We start from the raw sequence: 17,356 nt of genomic DNA on the forward strand, positions 1-17,356 counted from the left end.
TCCAGGGCTCTTTGCGGGATGATACAAATGTTCTGGAGTTAGTGGTGATGGGCACAGAACCTTGTAAATACATTAAAAACAACTGAGTTGTACACATTAAAAAGGCAATTTTTGGAGTTCCCCTTGCGGCACAGTGGAAACAAATCCGACTAGGAACCATGAGGTTGCGAGTTCAACCCCTGGCCTCGCTCAGTGGGTTAAGGATCCAACATTGCTGTGGGCTGTGGTGTAGGCTGCAGACATGGTTTGGATCCAGTGTTGCTATGGCTGTGGTGTAGGCCAGCAGCTGCAGCTCCAATTCTACCCCTAGCCTGGGAACCTCCATATGCCATGGTATGGCCCCAAAAACGGGAAAAAAAAAATTAGGAAAAAAAAGGGCAATTTTTGTCTTAAAAACATAGAGGATAGGCGTTCCCATCGTGGTTCAATGGGAACAAATCTGACTAGTATCCGTGAGGATGCAGGTTCCATCTTTGGCTTCACTCAGCGGGTTAAGGATCCGGCATTGCTGTGAGCTGTGGTGTAGGTTGCAGATGCGGCTCAGATCTGGTGTTGCTGTGGCTGCAGGCCTGATTAAACCCCTAGCTTGGGAACCTCTACCTACTGCAAGTGCAGGCTTAAAAAGACAAAAAAAAAAAAAAAAAAAAAAATGAAACAAAGAAAGAAAGAAAGGAAGAAAGAAAAGAAAGCTATTATCCTCTTCATGTAGCTTGAAAGTAGTTCTTGTGTCAACAGGAGTAACACCCCAGTGCCTCTTCCTACCTGCCCCGGCTGCCACTTCTCCTCCGGGTCTCCTCTCTGCCCGCCCTGGCCCCTCCGTCTTCTCCCAGCAGCACAGGGTGTTCAGCACGCAGCTCCCCTGCTGCACCTCATTCAGGCTGGACACGGAACTCCTGCTCACAAACACTAGCTCCCATCTGCCCAGCCTGGTCCTCTCCCTCCTGTCCCCTGCTCTCAGCCTCACCCGAGCACCTGCTGTGCTATGTACCGGGGCTGCAGGTGAGTCAGACATGCCCTTGCCCACGGCCTTGCCCAGACACCTGCCTTTCTGTGATCAGTGGATGTGATTTCAGAGCATTCTGATGGCTAGGTCTGCAGGGAATGGGTCCACGCTGGCTCAAAGTCATGGCTGCTAAGCACCCAGCAGACGGCAGGAGGAAGGGTGGCCCTTATGGCCGGACCAAGAGCTGGGGCCCTGGAGGGGTCTAGGACTGGAAGCAGGGAGGCCCAGACCTCTGCTTCCACTGAGGGAGGCCCCCAGAAGGCTCTTTACTTCAGCAATGACAGAAAGAGGGCAGAGAGGGAGCCGGTGGATGGGGGAAGGGGCAGCAATAGTGCAGCGCTGGGAGAGGCAGCCCCTCCCTCCAGCACATCCAACCAGGGAGCAGCAAGCGAGTGTGCCCTGAAGAGTTAAACAGAGCTACAGGTTTCTAGTGTTTCATCCGAGGGGGCCGAAGACACATAGTGCAACAACTTCCACAAGAAAGCTCTCAGCATTGCTGTTCATCGTAGCAAGAAAGCGGTGGCGCCCCTAAGATTCTGATATGTCTTTTCCCCACACCACCAAGCAATATTCTGACACAAGCTGGGTGTCCCATCACTCAACGCAGTTCTGACACTCTCCCTGGCGAGAGCGCCAGGCCCATTGGTTGGCGGCTCTGCGTACAAGACTGCGCCCTAGAAAGCTCTCTTCAGATGCCCATCACAAGTCCAGGTTGTCACTCGTTCTGACCCACTGGCCGAAGATCAGAGGGTCCCGGGAACGCTCCTTGGGTTTAACTTGCTCGAGCAGCTCAGAGAACTCAGGGAACATTTTCCTTACCAGATCCCCCATTTATCATAAAGGATACGACTCAGGCCAAATGGAAGAGAGCACAGGGGGAAAGGGCTGGGAAGACGGGCACAGAGCCTCCATGTCCTCTCTGCACACACCACTCTTTCCCAGGCTCCACGAGCTCACCAACCTGCCGGGTCTCCAGACCCATCCTCCTGGGCTTTTACGGAGGCTTCACGGCACAGGCACGATGGATGAAATCACTGGCCATGGGCGACGGATCCAACCTCCAGCCCCTCTCCCCTCCCTGGAGGTCAGGATGCAGGGCCAAGGTCCAACTTTCTAATCAGGATCGGTTCTCCTAGAAACCAACCGCCACCTTTAGGTGGGATCCAGTCACCTCATTAATCTAACCAAAGACCCCTTTATCACTCTCATCCCTTAGGAAACTCCAAGAGTTTTAAGGGCCTTTGTGCCAGAAACAGGGAAGGAAGATCAAATACACATTTATTATATATTTCAGTCTCACAAACCCAAACGTCCATCAACCAATAATGGATGAAAACACTATGTCACATCCATGCCATGAACTATTATTTGGCCATAAAAAGGAACCAAGTTCTGATACTCTCTTCAACACGGAGGAACCTTGCAAACATTTGCTAAGTGGAAAAAACCAGATGCAAACGGTCACACACATTTAGAGGAAATAGTTAGAAGAGACAAATCTACAGAGACAGAAGGTAGGATGTGGTTGCCAGGGGGAGTGAGACATGGGGTGTGATTGCTAACAGGCAGAGGGGTTTTGGGGGGATGCTATACTTTAGTAGAATAACTTTTATGATAGGTGACCTGGCTCTTAAAAAAAAGAATTAAGGAGTTTTCTTGTGCCACAGCGGGTTAACGATCCGGCACCAGCACTGCAACAGCTGGGGTTGCTGCTGTGGCTTGGGTTTGATCCATGGCCTATGCCATGGGCATGGCCAGAAAAATCAATAAGACAAAACAAAAGAAAAAGAATCAAGTCAAAAAAACCCCAAACCAGCACTCTAGTTCCCAATCCAGGGCGCTCCTTGATCAGTTTGCTCTGGCTCTGCCCTGGGCTGCAGGGGTGGGGCCTCTTACAAAGGCCTGGAGTTGCAGGGGAGCCGAGGGGGCTGGGGGCCTGATGCTGACCCCCCCACTTGAAAACACACACACACAACATCCTTCGGCCTCTAGAGCAAGGGGCTTGAAGGGGCTGCCAAAATGGAGGGGAAGAAATGGCTAGAAGAGTGGAGTAGGGAGTTGGTGGGGAGCCGCTGGGGCTCCGGGGCTCCTGTGCCATCAAGTCCAGCCTCTGGCTCTTTCCCGGCAGAGCAGCAAACCCCCTCAGTCCAGGGGCTGGACTTGCGGCTATGGAGCCACAAACCTGATGCAGACCTAAGCCAGGACTCTGACACTGGAAGGAATGCCAGCAGGGGGCCTGGGACAGAGCGAGAGACCAGGTCGGAGCCGTCCTCCAACTGGACCTGGCTTTGAGTCTCTGTACCAGCCAGGGTCTTAGTGCTCCACTGCCCTGGAGATCCCACAGCCCTTGGCTTGTGGGCAGGAAGCTCTGGGACAAGGATGCGGTGATCTCAGTAGCCTCGCTTACGCTCAGGGCCTGGACAAAAAGGCCATGAGCTCTAAACGTGCCGCTCGGCCTCTAGAAACCCAGAGCTAGGCCCCCTTCCAGCCGGCGGCCCAGCTGGGCCCACGCCTGCGCAGGCCGGTAGTCCTGGCTCCGAGGACGAGGAAAGGCTCAGAGGAAGCAGGAGGAAGCCACGCCAATTAGTATGCGCTACACAGCGTTGCGCAGAATGAATATAAAACACTTGTGCTTTCTTTTTGTATGAAAGAAAGAAGGGGGGAAAGAGAGGGAGGGAAGGAGGTTACAAGAAAGCAATATTCTGCAGGAGCAGGAGTGCCTGCTGTTACCATGGCAACGGGCTGGGGGGCGGGGAAGGCACATCAGCTGGTCCCTGGTCCCCGAGTGAGCTGGCCATCGAAGGAGTGAAAGGGTCGGTGGCAACTGAACCGAGTGAGGAAAACATCTGACAAAGCAACTAGGAGGGGAAGGCGCAGGCTTTGGGGTGGGGGGCGCCGGCACACCCTCCAGGGCTTTGGGGGGCAGAGAGGAGGCTGGGGGACTCCTGAGAAAGGCTTTCCTGCCGGGGGGACGTGACACAAGCAAAGGGCACGTTTCAGTGTGGGCGGGGTATCATCATCCGGGAGGGCCACGGCGGGCTGTCACCCGGCAGCATTCCTGCGGGCCAAGGACAGTCTCGGGGATGGCGCTGTTTCCCTCCCATCCTGAACCGGTCCATCCAGGCGCTCCCTGCCCGACCCCTGTCCACAGACCAGCCCTGGAAAAGCCCTCGCGCTGGGGGCTCCCTTCTGCCTCTCCCCGGTGGGCTCCTGCCTGTTCCTGCACTATCAGGGGGGTGGGGGGACAGCTGGAGACCCAGAGATTGGCAAGGCCAAGTCCCTAGTCAGGGAGGCCCATCCTCTCTCCTCCCGAGGCTTCTGAACATGAAGTTCCAGGCTGAGGCTCTCGAGAGATGGGGAATAAACAGTTGCTGACCTGCAGTGCCAAGCAGGAAATGCAAGATGGACGGTTCTGCACAGCTTCTGCCGAGGGGATGGCTGGAGAGGCCTCCCGGTCCTCTACCCACTTATCTCTGAGAAACTTTGTTAAAAGCTTGGCGGGGCCTCTGGTCAGCTGACTGGGCCCCAGATGTCAATGGTTCAGCCTTCCAGCCCCATGAGGAGGGAAGGAAATCCCCAAGCTGGGCCCTCTAGAGTCCCAGCCAGGAGGAAGCTGCAGCAGTGCTTCCAAAGGATACACTTAGGGTTGGCAGGGGAGGTGAATTCAGGCTTGAGCCTGGACGCGGACCGCGACCTAGGGCCATCTGATGCCTCTTCCCAGAGCAGTGGGGCCGCAAGGCTGTGCCTGACATCTGGGTCAGGTCAGGCTGCTCCCTATTCTTGGGAAGTGATGCTGACAGTAAGTGAAGGGGTACTGAGGGAGCCGTGAGGCCTTCTGTTTCCTGCCACACAGAGTCTGCCCCCTTCCTTCACAAGGGACAGCTCAGTGAATCAAGCCTCTTGACTCTCTGACACCCACAGAATGGCTCCTGTGGCTGCTGGAATTGGCCAGAGAGCTGACCGTAGGAAGCCAGGCTGCCATCTCCAGGAAGGGTCCCCTGAGGATGCTGAGGGAAGGCCTCAGCATCTCCATGGGCCCCAGAACATTCCATCTATAAAGCTCTGGCAGAAGATCCCTGGCACCAGCTGGCACCAGGGCTGGAGACCCCCGCCTGGGACACAGAGCAAACCTGAGCTGCAGAAGGCAGCAAGCAGACCCCAGCCCAGTGCAGCCTGGGAAAGGGTGCTTTTCCCAGAAAAGCCTTCAGCTACGACAGGGTCAGAGCAGGTCAGGCCCAGCATCTCCTGGGAGGCAGGTCCCACAGCTCTGCAGCCCCCCCTTTTGCAATAAGAAAGGAAAGCACTGCCAAAAAGAACACTTAGATTTGGGGGTGGGGCAGCAGGACTGTTTAGACCTATTTTCCTACTGAGAAAACAACCCTGGTTAAAACCTACCTTGTATGTCTTAGTTAAGCAAAAAAAAAAAAAAAAAAAAAACCTTAAAAGAAAAAAAAAAAAAGGATTACATCTTGGTTTGTTGCCTTTGAATGCATGCCCTTAAGAATCAGGACGGCTTTTTTTCTTTCTCTTTTGAGTTAAATTTGAAATTCATTCCTAAGTGCCCAGTTCTGTGTTGCACACGCCAAAGGCCAGCACCTAATGCTATTAAGTTCCACTAACAGAGGCAGCACAGTGTGGGTTCTGGCAGCTTAAAACCTTCCAGCCGCCATCCCTCTCGGGGCGGAGGAGGGAAAGGCCAGCCTGGGGTGAGAGGACCTGGAGACCAGGTCCCCCGCCCTCCTCTCCCACCCCAGGGCTTCCTGCTGAAGCCAGCCATTGCTCAATTGCATCCCAGAGGCCCCTGACCAGGAGGTGCCCTTCCAGCCTGATAAATTCTCCCATGAGCGAGGCAGGGCACGGGGAGGGGGCGGGCTGCACCGAGGGCAGCTCGGGAGCAGTAGGCACACCATTATAGCTTGGTTACCAGGCGATGAGCCGAGGGGCCACCGTCTCCCAGGCATGGGTCCATGGCAACCAGGAGAGGAGTGCAGGGCTCTCTGGTCTCCTGCCCACCGCCGGGTCTCTGCTTAATCCCCGCGTACATGCAAACCACACTCAGGGCCAGCAGGAGAGGCAGGAGGACAGGGCGGGCTGCAGGGGGATCAGCTTACCACCTGCCCCACCTCCTATTTGTTTACTTGCTCATGAGACATGTCTGAGCACCTACGATGGGTTGGCCATGGCCTCTATCCTCACTGAGTGTGACAAGGGCTGTGAGAGGGTCTGAGGGCACAAGGTGCTGTCGTGACACAGATGGGGGCCTGGCCAATGATGGCCTGCACAGGTCTGGAGTGGAGTGAGTGCTCAGGGCACTTCCTGTCCTCACAGTCTCCAGCCACCAGAACGCCCCACCCTGTCCATGGGCCTTGCAAACTGCCAACAGGAAGAGGTCAGGGAAATCGGGCTGACCTAGCTTTGGCCATCACCGGAGGAGGAAAAATTGACACACATCTTGGGAGAAACCCTGACCTCTGAAGATGCCACAAGCGGGGTGGGTGTGGAAACAGGGGACCCTGGCCTGGCCACCACCTCGAGGGCTATGGAGAGAGGGCATGAGGGCTGAGAGCCAGGGCCTGGTCCATAATCTCCCAAGAGGATCTGAGGCTGGTCCACAACCAAGGTTCTCAACCAGAGATGGCACCAAAACCACAGGGGGTGGTGGACAGTATCAGTGCCCAGGCCACGAGCCCCCCCCCCCCCGCCCCGCGAGAACGGCTCAGCAGGTCGGGGCTGAGGCCCATGCAGCCCAATTCTAAAAAGCTCCAGTGGATCTGACATCAGCCCTGGTGTGCGTGGCTCCCTCAAGGGGCTTCTGGCGGTTGTTGGACTTTCGCCTTTCTAGGTGAGATGACTGACGGCTTCTTAAGTTCAAGGACAGGTGGGGAGTTCCTGTCGTGGCTCAGTGGTTAACAAACCTGAGTAGTATCCATGAGTATGCGAGTTCGATCAATCCCTGACCTCGCTCAGTGGGTTAGGGATCCGGCGTTGCCATGAGCTGTGGTGTAGGTCGCAGATGCGGCTCGGATCCTGCGTTGCTATGGTTGTGGCGCAGGCCAGCAGCAACAGCTCGGATTAGACCCCTAGCCTGGGAACCTCCATACGCTGTGGTGTGCCCCTAAAAGGACAAATGACAAAAACAGAAACAAAAAAAGGACAGGTGGGCAGGGGCAGATGGTGTGCTTACCTCTGGAGGCCAGCTGGTCTATCTGGGCTCTGTGAGAGCCCCGGCCCTGTCCAGGCAAAGGAGGCTCCCAACCGGGGCCCCTCCGGGGACTCCTTCCTTCCTGTGTCACTGGGCTCTCCTTCGGGAAAGCAAGCCTCCCCTTTGCCCACTTCTCAGTCCACCCTCTGCCCTCATCAGGAGCCCGGGGTGCCAGGCAGCGGTCCCCTGCCCAGCTCAGGTGCTTCAGTTGACGGTGTGGCTTTGGGTCCTCACTTGCCCATCAGCGGAGGGAATCTGGGCAGAAACAGACTGAGAACCCTTGGCACATAAACCTGTCCTCCTAGAGCAGAGGATGGCAGCTGATGGCGGAGCGGGTGGGTATCGGGGGTCCCCCGTTAGCCAAGGGAGGCTGATGTGAGGCCCTGAAAGCGCACAGTGAGGAGACATGGAAGAATGAGAGCAGCAAGGCCTCCCCCCGGCAAGGCGCTCCTTAGAGTCTCCTGTCAGGGCTCAGGGCAGAAGACATCCCAAGACCCCTAGTGGTGACAGCCGGTGCCTCAGCTGGGCCGTGGGGGCTGGGCTGGGCTGTCCCTGTGGCTGGAGGCCTGCGTCTCTGCCTTGCTGGCCACGGCTGTTGTCCCTTCCCCTTCTTTGCCCGCCTCTCGTTCTCTCTCCAAAGCCTGTGCAGGAAGCCGCAGGGGTCAGCCGCAGGGAGACCGGCGTGGACCGGTTTCTGCATCCTTGGCTGTGCCCCGGGAGGCTGCAGCCGGAGAGGTGCACACCTTTCTCGGTTGGGCTGTTCGTGCCGGGGCCCAGCTTCTCTCTCCACGTGGGCTGGGCTCTCGGTCGGAAGAATACAGTTCTATGCCCCCCGACACCTCGCCCCTTGGTCCTCCGTGCTGGCATTGGACCTGATCGTGTGATCGGACCGTAAAGAGATTTTCAGAACTGAAGTGGGGGGTGGAGGGATTGTTTTTGTTTGTTTTGGAGAGTGGATGGAATGAGAATTGGAGTGAAAAAAAAAACTGAGGCAAGGACATGAGAAGGAAAAACAAGTCCCATTCTTATGGAAGACTGTCCACTTTTGAACAGAAGCATTAGTATTCTAGGCAGCCGAGTCAGGACCACACAAAATCAGAGCTGGACGGGACTAACACGAGCCAGTCCAACCGAGTTTTAAGGAGGAAAACTGAGGTGAGGAGATGCTATGGCCTTGCCAGGCCTCACAGAGAGAGTGGCAGCGTGGAGCAGAGGCCTGTCCCCTCCTGTTTCTCACCTGGCTGCTTCCACACAGCCCCTCAGTGTCTTAGCCACTGGCCCCACTCCTGAGGCAGCCCAAAGGGGCAGGTCAAAGTCAAATGCATCTGGACCAAAGGGGGCCCGGCCTGGATAAAGCAGCGCCCCTCCCCACCCTAGTGCAGCAAGGTCAGACCTCGTGTGGGTTTTAGATGTTCTAGAATCAGATAGACCCCACTTGTAATTCTGGCTCCTGGCAGTGTGACCTCGGGCAAGTTCTCTTCCTCACGCCTGCATTTTCTCTCATGTCAAACTGGGTATAATGAAAACCACTCCATGACCACCAGGCAGATTCATCAAGACAACAGATGCAATGCACTCTCAGAGGAACTACCCCATAAACTGGTTTCCGCCCTCTCCCTCTCTCAGACATGTGGGGTCCCAAGGAAGTCGGCACTGGGAGTGCTGGACAGGCTGTCAATGACTCTCTAAGTTGCCCTCAAATAAAGGCCTCTAATTAAGGGGCAGCCCTCACTTCCGGGCAGACACTGAGGGATGGCCAATTTCTTTTCTTCCCTCCCTTCCTCCTTCCTTTCTTTTTTAATGGCCATACCTGCAGCATATGGAAGTTACCAGACTAGGGGCTGAATTGGAACTGCAGCTGAGGTCTACACTGCAGATCACAATGCTGGATACTTAACCCCATGAGCTAGGCCAGCGATCAAACCCGCGCCCTCTGAGACAGCATCAGGTTCTTAACCTGCAGAGCCACAATGGGAACTCCAAGGGATGGCCCATTTCCAACAGAAGGCCCTCCCTCTCAGGGACAGGAGGGCACAGCATGTCACCCTAGATCGTGAGTCAGAAGAGGAACCCATGGGGACGAGGGCCTCCCACCACTCTCATGGCACAGCTCTCGGGTTTGGGGCCTCCTCCCACACGGAAGGCCCTGCGGCCACCAACTAAATCCCTTTACAGCAGAGAGAGGAGTCTCTGGGCCCAGCCGACCAACCCACCAGAACAAAGTGACCATGGCTCCTGGGGAGTGGAAAAGCTGAAGGCTGGGTGGGCTGAGGCCTGGAGAGGGAAAGGGATATAATGGGAGAGCAGGGCTGCTGCTCCTCCGGAGAGAGGAAGCCAAAGGCAGCCTCAACCCAGTCTGCTCCGGGGAACTCGGGCCGCCAGTCAGGTGCTGGGCAGCGCCAACAGTCACAGCACCACCACGTAGCTATTCTGCTCATCTCCCAGACCAGCCTCGGCCTGTTTCTCTCTTGGGCTCAGCTTGGCCCCTTCGAGATCTCTCCTTTGAGAGATCTGAGAACCTCTTCCACTCCATGTCTCCTGGGCCCTGGTCCATGAAAACATATGAAATCCTCTCCCCCTCCCCCAAAGCCCCCCACCCTCAAACACAGTCTGTCTCTTCTCCAGCGACGCCCCTGCTAGTGAGGGGCCAAGCACCCTGACATAGAGTGGGGTGATGAGCTGAGTCCTGCACCAGAGAGAAGAGCTGATGGCCCCCTGTGGGTTCCTGCCCATGGGTGTGGACACTTCTGAGACGTACAATGGGGTAGAGGACAGGGAAGGCACTGGGCCACTCTGGACTGGGGTTCATTGCTACTCCCAGTGGACTTTGAGCACCTGTGATAGGTGCCCCCAGATCACCCCCAACTGAGCCCGCTCTCCCTGTCTCCTAGTCATGGCTGCATGTCTCACTGACGGGACGGCCGGCCCACACTCTCCAGGCGGGTAATGGACTCCTGAGCTAGAAACGCTACCACTGTCGTGAATAACGCCTTCACAATCCTACCCTCCAAATTCTCTAGAATTTGATCACATAAGCCATACTCTCCCAAATGTGACTTCTCTTCAAAGTTACCATGAAACTGGGGGAGGGGAAAGAGGGGGGCTTCTTCTGCTCTTCTTCTGAGAACTTCTGCTCTAAAATGTTCCGGTACCCCAGCTCCGAGATGTTGAGAAGATTCTGGGGATGCTGCCTCTGGCAGGAATGCACTGCTGGATCTCAGTGGAATCAGCAAGAAGCTGTGGCGGTGAGAGGCCCCAGCGCTGATCCTCTGCCAGTGATGCCCTATCTCTTCCCCTCCCTGGACCCGGTGCATCCGGCTGGGTGATGCTGCAAGAGAGCCTACTGATAATGGGGCCTCGCTCTATCTCAGGGTGCTGGGGGGCTGAAAGAGGGGAGAAAGCACAGGGCTGGGGGACCAGTCCTGATGCCCACTATTTTCCTCTTGGTTTTTCTATGACCTGGAAAAGGATGATCAGCACCAAACAGACCTGCTCCCCCAGCCACCTGCACAGGGCCTGTGTGGTTCTAAAGACAGGCAAGGAAACAGGACAGAGACCTGTCTCTGTTTCGACTTTTGCTGCTGAAGCCGAGGCAGGAAGGGCGTAGTGCGAACACGGAGCCCATCTTCCTGATCTCAGTGTGTGTCTCTGCCGTTTTTACAGACATCATAACCAGCATCAGAGCAGCAACGTTAACCATGTGTTTATGTGCGCTGTGTCCTGTGCTGAACGGTTGACATTTACGATTTCATTTCGTCCTCGACAGCCTGGGAGGGCAGTTCCACTATTACGTTCAGTTTTCAGATAAGGAAATGGGGGCTCAGAGAGGGTATGTCAGTTGATCAAAGTCAACCAACTATTACGTGGCAGAACCAGGACTGGACTCTTGGACCGCCTGGCCATTAGGCTGCACTGGCACTCGGTAAAAATATTACCAGAAAGGGATGCCCCTCAAAGTCACAACAAAGTTTGAAATACCGCAAGTAAATTTCATAGTGAGTAAGATCTACCAAAAAAGACCCAAAGGCTTTACAAGATGACTTAAAAGGGAACCAGGAGTTCCCGTCATGGCGCAGTGGTTAATGAATCCGACTAGGAACCATGAGGTTGCGGGTTCGGTCCCTGCCCTTGCTCAGTGGGTTAACGATCCGGCGTTGCCATGAGCTGTGGTGTAGGTTGCAGACGCAGCTCGGATCCCGCGTTGCTGTGGCTCTGGTCTGGGCCAGTGGCTACAGCTCCGATTGGAGTTCCTAGCCTGGGAACTTCCATATGCCGTGGGAGCGGCTCAAGAAATAGCAAAAAGACAAAAACAAAAAACAAAAAACAAGTAATTAGGTCTCTAGCTAATGGGAGGAGTTCTACTCTGGTGCCAAGAATATTAATTTGACACCTGCAAATTCTTTCAGACAAAAGGGGTGTTCTGATAAAGTCTGCAATGAGCAGGCGGTACTGAAGAAATAGCCACTTATCCTGAATAAGGAAAAGCAGAGACAAGTGAGGATGCTAGAGGGGTGTGGGCTATCAAACTGTCATGGGGGTGGGGATGGGGGGGAATGAGAAACAATGTACACAAGACACCCCAGTGAGGCCATGGGCCAACGGGACTGTGGAACATGGTGCAGGGGGCAGAACTCGGTCTCTGAGGTGCTGCCCCTCCCTGTGCCCAGTTCTTACATCATTAACACCTGGGTACATTCTGTCCCCTGAGGCCACTGGCTCTCACTGAGAGTGATGAGCACATGGGTTTATCACAATCATACTGGAGAGAAAAACATGCATGACACAGATGATAAATGGAATGTCCCCAATATATAAAGAGTTCCTGTAAATCAATAAGAAAAGTGGACAAAGGGTTGGGGAGCTGAGGAATAGCTTTTATAGAACAGATACACTCCTCCCCACAGCAGATTGAGAACTCTCAAGAACTTGTGGAGCAAAAGAAGAAGGCCAGAAAGCTACAGCTGCTGGCCTACACCACAGCCATACCAATGTCAGATTTAAGCTGCGTCTGTGACCTATATACCACAGCTCATGGCAACGCTAGATCCTTAAGCCACTGAGCAGGGCGAGGGATCAAACCCGTGTCCTCATGGATACTAGCTGGGCTCATAACCTGCAGAGCCATAGATGAACCACACCCCCACCCAGACGTTTAATTGTAATTTTGGGTTCAAGGCTGTCATTAATTATAAATGAAAACAACTGACACTTGGAAAGACACTTGGCAGTGTGTATATTACACTCACTAGGAAATTTCTGGCCATGCCTCATCATCAGGACCATCTGACTCCAGATTAAAAAAAAAAAAAGAAAAAAGAAAAAAGGCCAGAAATAGGAATGACAGCACAACCAAACACAAACTCTGGGTTATGATTTGGGTGGCTGGGACCACACCTGGTGACAAAGGCATGGAGGTTAAGTGATTAAGAGGATGGGCTTTGGAGTCAAACAGATCTGGTTTGAGTTTGGCCCCACCATTCCCAGCTGTGTGTAAGTTGCTTCGCCTCCTTCGGTCTTGCTTTCTGACTTCAAAACAGAAACAATACGGGCACTTCCCCCATGGAATTGTTGAGGGCTCCCTAGATGCTGCAGGTGAGGGGTCTAAGCACAGTTCCCGGCCCTGGAACATTTCACACAAGGGCGGCTGTTAGCAGTGGGGTGGCCTGTGCCTCAAGGGCCCCAAGCTGGATGTAAGGCCCTACACACAGTGGGCCATGGTGACATTCTGACAGTGAAGGGGGCCTTACCCCACCAGTCTGGCTGTGGGCTCATTTGAAACCCAGCTCCTGAACCCCAAGGAGCTCCAAGCTGAGATCAGGGCTGAGTCTGGAAACATTGGGAAAATTCAACAGGGAGCACTTTCTAGATATTCCCGAAAGGAAGCATACTCCAGGAGAAGACAGACTTTATCTCATTCATGGCTGTATTTCCACTGCCAAGTACACAACATACCCTCAAGGTCACCAGATTGGGCAGGGGCCACTTAGGAACGGGACTCTGATGAAGAACCAGGATGTGGCAGAATCACGCCCCACCACTGATACCGAGGTCCCCAACACCTTCTAGAGACAGGGGAGAGCAGGGACTCTTCACCCCCGTCAACAGCAGCGCCACCTGCCCCGCCCACCTCCAGCAACTGTCCCCAAGAGCAGCTGCCATCCTCGCCCCACCAGAGGCCCAGACCATGTGCCCCAACGCCTGACAACATTTGGCACTTCAGCAAATCGAGTTTCCACAGCCGCAACCCGAACAGAGCTGTTTAATGGACTGCATCTCCTCTGGCTCCCTTTAAATGCACACGCACACAAAAACCAATCGCGAGCAAAGAAGGCTGGATGGGATTAAACAACTCAATTTAGAGGATTGAAAACTCAGCTGCTTCCACTGAAGTCCGAGGTAAGGGACCAATCAGCAGAGTCCTTCCCTTCCTTTTTGTATTGAAATGAGGGCCGTGACCATGCAGTGAGTCACTCCTAACTCAGGCAGAACTGGGCCAAGTCCACCTGGGCCTCCCGCTGCAGCAGTGGGGTGGGGGGGTGAAGAGCAAGAGGGGGTGGCGTGTGTGCCCGCGCGTGTGCGCAGTGGGCAGGCAGGAGGGGACACGGGCAGAGTCCCAAGCGATCTGGTTTGTGTTTCTCTGGACACAAGAGGACCTAGAGGCCTGCCTGTATTTTTTTTTTTTTTTTCCAGCTCAGGTTCAGGCTGCACAACAGCTGCCCTGGGCCCCACACAAGCCTGGTACCAGTCCAGCAAAGACCAAGGTGCCTCCTGCCACCAGAAGTCATGAGCCACGTCCCTTTCCCTTTTTCCCCAACAGCCCCAGCCCTTGTCCACCCGAGTTCCCAATGGGCAGTCGGGAGGCTTGCAAGTGCCGATGCCTGCGGCCTCATGGAGACCACAGCTGGCCGGAGCCCGGAAGAGGGAAGGGGAGGGGTGAGTCAAGGTGCTGCCAGCATCCAACATGCAGCCTGGAGCTGGCACGGGTGGCAGGATGCTATCCTGGCATATGGCCAGGCCCAGCCTCAAATCCCGCCCCCTGCTGGGAGGCAGGGGAGTTCTGAAAACAAAATCTACGGAACAGGGTGGGGAAAGGTGTGCGGCTGGAGGAGCCCCTCCCCCTGCCACGGCAGTCGCGCCCCCCTCCCCTTCTCCAGGGCCTCCCCACTCCGGGTTACCCCTGCTGCCTGGGATGGGGCCACCGTTTTGCTCTTGGTGACCCCAACGAAGCAGGGGATCCAATTTCAAACTAGAGGTCAAGATGGAGCCCAGCTGCAATGAATCCCAACTAATGCTCCCTGAGTGCTTGGCATCTGCCTGGCAGGGCACTTGGCATTTCTGGTGGGTCATTTCATTCTCACAACCCCATGCACTGTTACTGGCCCACTGGACAGAGAAGGCAACTGAGGTGAGGGGTATGGAAGTGAGCTGTCCATGTCTTGGCAGCCAGGCGGGCCAGCTGTGGCCCTTGGGCTCCCCAACCCCCACTCTCCACAGCCTTCCAGGGACAAGGAGCTCCCGGCCAGACTGCTTTCCTCGCTGACGCCCGGACCCAGTGAGCTCTTCAGAAAAGGCCCACAAAGGAAGAGCCAAGGGCAGTGAACACAGCTCTTCCTCGAATGGATGGATCTCACCAGGGGTGAGGACCAGGGCGACCGTGGAGGTGGTGATTTAAGAGAACGACAACAATGAAACAAGCACCTCCCAGCTGCACCACCCCACAAGTCAGCCACGCGGGGAGGCTGGCAGCCGGGGCACAGAGGAAGGCGCGCCGGGGACCTACCTCGTCGGATTCATCCGATAACGTCTGGAGTAGGATGGGGAAGAGGCTGTCCGTGTGCCGGAACATCTGGAGAGCAGAGAAGCAGGGCCCGCGTGAGCTCCCCTTCGGTCCGGGATGCGCTTCCCATGCAGGGACCACCTCCCCATTCCCACCCACCCGCGGGCATCTGCGACTCCTCTGCCTTGTCAAGGTTCCTCCAGGTCCGCAATGACCGAAAACCCTCCAGAGCAGGGACAGGCCCTGGAAAACCACCCGGAAGAAGCCCCCTGGCCTGGAGGGCCGAGGGTCTGGGGGCTCACCTTCCGGGGGGTCTTGATGTAGAGGTGGTAGAGCCACTTGAGGACGGCGATCCTGGTCATCATGCCGATGGCCATGTCGCTGAGGTGGCAGTTCAGCACCTGCACAATCCCGTCGAGGTGGAGGGTGACCGGGGCCCGTTCGGTGCTGTGGGCGAGACCACGAAGGAGCCAGGGTGAAGCCCCATTGGGCCCCCTCCCTGGGAGCTGCAGCGGGACCCCGGCCCCGCACACTCAGAACCGCACGCTCTGGCCACTGGCCCGGGACGCGGCGGATGGCACACACTGCGCAGGGCGCTTGGAGGGCATCTCTCCCTCCGCTCCCCTCCTCCCCCTCCAAGGTAGGAGCTAGGACATCCATGGTCCGGGAGGAGGGCCAGTCTGGGCACCGTCCCATTCCCCTTTCCTCTTCCTGGAAAGCAGCTTGTACCAGAGAAAACTCTGTGATGTCACAGCCGGGCCCCAGCAGACGCCACAGCTGCAAGGCTGTGCAGCCTCCTCAGGGCATTATGTCTGGACACTTCATTGATAAAACAAAACCTCCAGATCCAGCGTCCAGGGGGTCGCCCTGGTTAGGCCCCTTAAACCCCACAGGTCCTTGACCAGAGAAGTTTCTCCAGTGGGGACAGGGATCGTGGCTTTTCACCCTGTTGCATTTCAGGACACTCAGCAGTGTCTGGCCTGGTTGAGAGACCTTGAGAGTTGCTTCTGAAGCTGTAATATTCTGGTGCGAGTTGGGAAAGAGGTGACACAGCTTTAGCCTACAAAAACTGAGCTTGTGCAGGCTGCCTTTGCTCCAATGAGGCACAGGCGCCCCGGTTCCCTGACCCGAGGCCTTGTCCGTCTCTAGGCAGAGAAAAGTCCTGCTGAGCAGCCCCGAGAAAGGCGGGTGCTGCTGGGACACTGATACGGAGCCCCTCGCCCAAAGCACAGCACCCTGGCAGAGGCTGGGGTTGTCAGGGATGGGGACAGCAAGGACTGGGAGCCTTGGGATGTCAGGGAGGGGCTCCCCCGCCCCCAAGTACACTCTCTTGCCTGCCTCTACAAAACGGTCTTTCGTGGTATTTCCAGGCTACTCAATTATTCATTTGCATCAGCAACTCGATGCCTCTGCTTTCCTCATTCGCCTGCAGCCTCTCTGAAGCTCATTTGATGTGAATTCCTAAAGGGCACGATTCTGAGCTCTGTTAACTGTTACTTAACGTGGTTTGATGACGCCCCACGGTGCTTGTTTTGGGGTACAAGTGGGCACTTCTATCCTCTGGTGGCCAAAGGGGCTGGGCGTGTGAGTGTGCCACCCGGCTGCCCTGAGCCTCTGGCTGGGGTGAGATTTCCCTGAGAGCCATATGGCTGGAAGTTCAGGGGTCTTCTGAGGACAGCAAAGCATATGGGTTTTTTGGTGGCTTCAGAAAGATGGGGGGAGTTCCCGCTGTGGCACAGTGGGTTAAGACTCTGACTGCACTGGCTTGGAAGAGGCGCAGGTTTGATCCCTGGTCATGCCCAGTGGGTTAAAGGATCCAAAGTTGCTGCAGCTGTGGCTCAAATTCAATTCCTGGCCAGGGAACTTCCATATGCTGTGGGTGCATCCATTAAAAAAAAAAAAAAAGACGACAACAGATGAGCAAATTCACGCAAAGACAGACAGGTCCAGGGTGGCAACCATGGCTCCCAGACAACCTCTTAATTTCTCTCTCTCATGTTCACTGTCCAAAAGAAATACAAAGTGAGCCACACGTGGAATTTTTTTTTTTTTTTTTGGCCCTGCCTGTAGCATATGGAAGTTCCTGGGCCAGTGATCAAACCCACACCACAGCAGTGACCCAAGCCACGGCAGTGACAATGCGGATCTTTAACCTGCCAGGCCACCAGGGAACTCCCCACATGTGGAATTTTATGTTTTCTGGTTTTATATTGAAAAGTAGGTGAAATTAATTTTAATGATATATTTAAATTAACCCAATATATCCAATATATCATTTCAACATATAACAAACACAAAAATCATATATTGATCAGTAACAAGATATCATGTATACATATTTTTTCTTTTTAGGGCCACAGGTGTGTGCCGGCCT

The 17,356-nt window shown here is 55.2% G+C and overlaps 1 protein-coding gene across 2 annotated transcripts in view; it reads right to left on the minus strand.

Moving 5' to 3' along the window:
* The window catches only part of VAC14 (VAC14 component of PIKFYVE complex), a 104,461-nt gene that overhangs the window by 51,479 nt on the left and 35,626 nt on the right, over positions 1-17,356 (minus strand). For both annotated transcript variants that reach the window (XM_047789541.1, XM_047789542.1), the window contains exons 11-12: positions 15,285-15,429; positions 14,986-15,051 (exon numbers count right to left, since the gene is read on the minus strand). In XM_047789541.1, coding sequence (XP_047645497.1) covers positions 14,986-15,051; positions 15,285-15,429 — 211 coding nt within the window. The remainder of the gene's footprint in view (positions 1-14,985; positions 15,052-15,284; positions 15,430-17,356) is intronic.

Source organism: Phacochoerus africanus, chromosome 8 (genome assembly GCF_016906955.1).
Source record: "Phacochoerus africanus isolate WHEZ1 chromosome 8, ROS_Pafr_v1, whole genome shotgun sequence".
NCBI lineage: Eukaryota > Metazoa > Chordata > Mammalia > Artiodactyla > Suidae > Phacochoerus > Phacochoerus africanus.